At 42.8% G+C, this 4801-nt stretch overlaps 1 protein-coding gene across 3 annotated transcripts in view; it reads right to left on the bottom strand.

Annotated features, from left to right (window-relative positions):
• Window positions 1-4801, bottom strand: part of Ctnna3 (catenin alpha 3) — a 1475129-nt gene that overhangs the window by 1419842 nt on the left and 50486 nt on the right. For all 3 annotated transcript variants that reach the window (XM_021205680.2, XM_029542318.1, XM_029542317.1), the window contains exon 2: window positions 1759-1862. In XM_021205680.2, the coding sequence (XP_021061339.1) occupies window positions 1759-1857 (99 nt within the window). In that variant the 5' untranslated portion in view covers window positions 1858-1862. The remainder of the gene's footprint in view (window positions 1-1758; window positions 1863-4801) is intronic.

The raw sequence follows: 4801 nt of genomic DNA, 5'->3' as shown, positions 1-4801 counted from the left end.
AGAAGGAAGGACAAGGAGAAGGAGAGGAAAAGAAAAGAAAAGAAAAGAAAAGAAAAGAAAAGAAAAGAAAAGAAAAGAAAAGAAAAGAAAAGAAAAGAAGTCCCAGGCCCATGTCTGTCCTCTGAGCTGCTCCGCTCTGCATCCACACGAAAGACGAGAAGACTTGGATGATCAGACATACACGGTCAATGTCGCTTTTCACCCAAGTAAACCTTGAGAGTTCAGTGTCTTTGGAAGACTCAACATGAGGTGGGTCAAAGGGGATTTCCTTTACCAGTTCTGCTGTTAGAGGTAAAAATATTTAAGTCTACATCAATGTATAGATTCCTTCAAACACTGAATCAAGAAAAGCAAATACTCGGTGTGAGTGGGACAGGGCCATGGCATGCTATGAGGCAAATATGATCAAAACACATCTTCTATATGTATGAGACCAATTTGTATGTGTCATTTATGATAATGAAACATTTTTAAAAATCCAATACATAAAATCAGGTCTTACATGATGGCTAAGCCAAAGAGTCATTATTCATATTATCAAATGATCACTTGTCTCGTAGAAGACTATCACAAAATTTCTTTAATTAACTGCTTTTCTCCCACATTTTTGATAGTTCAATTATAGTTTACTTTGTGACAAGTGAGATACCATGTCTCTTAGGTCAAACCACTGAAATTCTTCAATAATAAAGATGGTTGAACTCATAATAACTTGCCTCAGTTTGTGAACAAGATAATTTTCTTTTCTTTTTGAGACTGGGTTTCTCTGAGTAGCCCTGGCTGTCCTGGTACTCCCTGTTTAGACCAGGTTGGCCTCTAACTCACAAAGATCTGCTTGCCTCTGCCTTCCAAGTGCTGGGGTTAAAGGCATGTGCCACCATGCCTGGCTATCACAATGTTTTACAGATTATGTATACCTGTGAATTTGGGGGAGATGGTCCAGCAATAAAGTCACTTGCCACACAAGCCTGACAACCAGAAGAGAACTGACTCCACAAAGTTGTCCTCTGACCTGTACACATAAGCTACAACACAAGTGCCCACTCGTCCTGTACACATACACACACACACACACACACACACACACACACACATAGGAAAAAGAAGGAGAAGAAGGAAAAGGAGAAGAGTTAATTATATATACCTCTTGATATTATGGCACACACATGTAGTCCCAAGCACTAAGAAGAATGAGGCAAGAAAAATTTTTAAAATATATTTTATACACACATACGCTCACAGACACACACACACACACACACACACACACACACACGTACACAAAAAAGAATCTGAGAGAAAATTGGCAAAATTTTCAAATTTATATAATTAATATTAAATATATGCCTTTATATTTTCATACTAGCTCTTTTAAGGAGGTTTAAGACAGGCTCTCGGTGTGTAGACCTGACTGGCCTTGAGCTCAGAGTCCCTTCCATGAACTGCCTGGGTCATGAGGTTTTATCACAGCAACAGGAAAATAACTAAGTCACAAGACAAAATAATAATAATTATTATTATTATTATGAATGAGTCTTTAAGACATTAAGATCCTTAGCCACTTGTGCCTCCTGAGTGCTGGGATTAAAGGTATGTACCGCCACACCCAGCTAATACCAGTTTAAATAAAGGATTATCTAGATGATGTATTCATTCATATACAAAACCAGATCTTTCCTTGGCTTATTGCTATTCTAACAGCTTTAAACACTACTCAAACACAGCGGCTGCACATTGCCACATCCAAAGTGCCCATACCTGGATTATCAGAGGCTCCAGCAGTTTCTCCACAGTGAACGTCTGGATCTGCAGGTCCTGAGTGTCCATATTCAGGGTTATTGGTGTTTCTGCCGACATGTTGCCTGCACACAGACAGAAAAACAAAAACAAAAAATCAAAAAAACAGAACAGCGCTTATCAGCAAAAGAAGTCTTTCCAAAGTAGATGGTTCTTGACAATCATGGGGTAAGTACAGTTCTTTGCAGTCCTCTGAGACTCAAGGTGGCAAAGCCACCATGAAAGAAGCAAGATACTACCAAGCTGTTCTCTGAGGTCATGCCACCTAGGCTTAGTGCTAATGAATGCTAGTGAGTTCATCTAACCTTCAGACCTATCAGACGGGTTTCCGCTTGGTCATCGATCTTTACTGGAAGCCATTGTCAGCCTCTGGACAGGCATCAGACAGCAGGCAAGTGATTTGTTTCCACGCACCCACGATGCTCAGGTGGTCGGTATGTTTGCCCGTTCTTGTCAAGACATAGATGAGACAGAGTATGTAGGATGCGTCTCTGTGTGGACGCATCCTACGTCCTGCTTATTTGAGAATGTGGGATGTAAAGGAGGTTGGGGGAACTTCTTGTTTAGAAAGGAAACTCATAAAAAAATTTGAGTAAGCTATTATTAGAGAGAAAGGAGAAGCCATGTTGGAAAGCATTGATATTTGAAAAAGATGTAGCGGTTTGAATGAAAAATGTCCCCCATGGACTGAGACATTTGAACATCCACCCCCTCACCCAACGCCATTAGTGGCACTGTTTGGGGAGGCTTAGAGGGTATGGCCTCACTAGAGAAAGTATGTCACTAGGTAGGTCTCGCCCTACCGCCAGTTTGCTCTTTCTTCTTCGCGCCTGTAGTTCCAGCTTTCTGCCCCTTCCACTATGCCTGTAGCTTGCTGCAGTGCTTCCGTACCTGGCAGACTCTTACAGCCCCGGACGGAGCCACAAGCCCGAATAAACTCTTCCCTTCATGAACTGCCTTGTTCATAATGTTTTTTCACAGCAATGGGAAAAAATAAGTAAGTCATCAGACAAAACAATAATTATTACTATTATGAGTGCGTCTTTAAGATACTAGCATCCTTAGCTACTGTTTTAGTCTATGCCATTCATGCCAGCACTTAGAAAAGCGAAGAAAGAAGCTCCCTGTGGATCTGAGACCATTATGATCTACGTAGTGAATTGCAGGCAGCCAGGGCAACATAGAAAGACCCTGTCTAAAAAAAAAAAAAAATTAATACTAGTGATGATGAAAATCAAATCAAGAGAACGGGGAGATGATTCAGTGAATAAAGTGCCCACTTACAAGCATCAAGTCCTGAGTTGGGATCCCTATCACCCATGTAAAACAGAGGTCAAAACAACTCTAATCTAAGCAATAGGGAGGTGAAGACAGGAGGGTCTCTGGGTTTGCTGGAAAACCAGGCTAGCTGAGTTGATGCGCTCCAGGTCCGGTGAGAAATGCTGTCTGGGAAACTAAGACAGAGGACTGTAATGAGGGCTCGGGAGGTAAAAGCTCCAGGCTTGGCCAGCCTGAGTTCAATCCCTAGAACCAAGTAAAGGTAGAAAGGGAAAAGTAACTGCACAAAGCTGTCCTCTCATCGCCACACTCATGATACCCACGTGATGCGGTGGTACCCAAGGAACACCACTCAGATCCATCACAGCAGCGGTGGTACATTCCTCACTACCTGTCCCAGTGTTCGGGGTTCCTAAATGAAAGATGTGCGGGCGTGTGCACAAACACACACGGGGGGGGCGGGGCGAGAGGAAGAAGAATGGAAAGAGAGAGGGAGGGAGAGAGAAAAGGAGAGAGAGAGAGCCTTTATATTTTAATATGCCTTAAACAGTTCAATGGCTGGGCCATTTCCTAACCTCCATGTAGCTGATCCAGCCCCCCAACCCCCATATTTCTATGTTCTTACTGACTAATCATATATTTCATCTTTGCTGCCTTAGACAGGGAGGGGAGGGTAGAGGGGGGGCTCCAGAAGCCGCTTTTCCCCCCTTCTACGTGACGGCTATTCTCTGTCCCGTGGTGTCTTTCTTCTCCTTCACCTTCCCTGGTATAGCTCTTCCTGCTCCTCCTGGGTCCCTTGCCAAAAAAATCCTAAAAGTACTGCCTCTATCTCCCTACCCAGCCATTGGTCACCAGCAACTCTACCAATCAAACCCAATCAACCCTTACGCGAGGGACAATGCAAACAAGTTTTTGGGGGAAAAAAAACTAATTAGCATGAGAATATAAGCAGCTACAGCCACACATACCACTCACAACGATAGCACATTAAATTAGCTTTAAATAATTTAAGATAAGGTGAGGAGTATGCGCTGAAGACACAGACACTGACCTCTGACCACTAAGCACACCCGTATATGCGCATGTACACACATGAACATGTACACTTAACACACACACACACACGAACCAATTACTGAGATTTTTGTATAAGAAACCATATATTCTTAGTCACACCATCATGATTGGCATATCAAAACATTAAAACCGACACAGAAATTAATAAATCAGCCATAAAGACTATTAGCCAAATCACTAGATCCACAAGTCCATATTAACCTTTACCCTCCCTGTCAGTTATCAATCAAGAAGTGTTTAGTTAGGGTCCACAGAGATAAAGGGAAGGTGTATACTTCTTCTACATCAACTTGACCTACTTTTAAAAAAAAACAAACAAAAACAAACAAACAAAAAACTGGAGCTGGAGAGAGGGCTCAGCGGTTAAGAGCACTGACTGCTCTTGCACTGGCCCTGGGTTCAGTTCCCAGCAGGCATGTAGCAGCTCACAACCATCCAAACCCAGTGCATCTGACCTCTCGTCTGACCTCTGTGGGTACCTACACACCCATGGCGCACAACCATGACTCTCAACCACATAGACATGCACATACAATCAAATAAAATAAAGTTGTGGGGAGCCGCCCTCACATTCGCCATTACAAGATAGCGCTGATGTCCTGTGCTCTAACAAACAAACAAGGCAGCTGCGCATGTGCTGGGTAGATTT

Source organism: Mus pahari, chromosome 9 (assembly GCF_900095145.1).
Source record: "Mus pahari chromosome 9, PAHARI_EIJ_v1.1, whole genome shotgun sequence".
In the NCBI taxonomy this organism is placed as follows: domain Eukaryota; kingdom Metazoa; phylum Chordata; class Mammalia; order Rodentia; family Muridae; genus Mus; species Mus pahari.
Note: the sequence above shows the minus strand (reverse complement) of the source record. Positions and strands in the feature narration are given on the sequence as shown.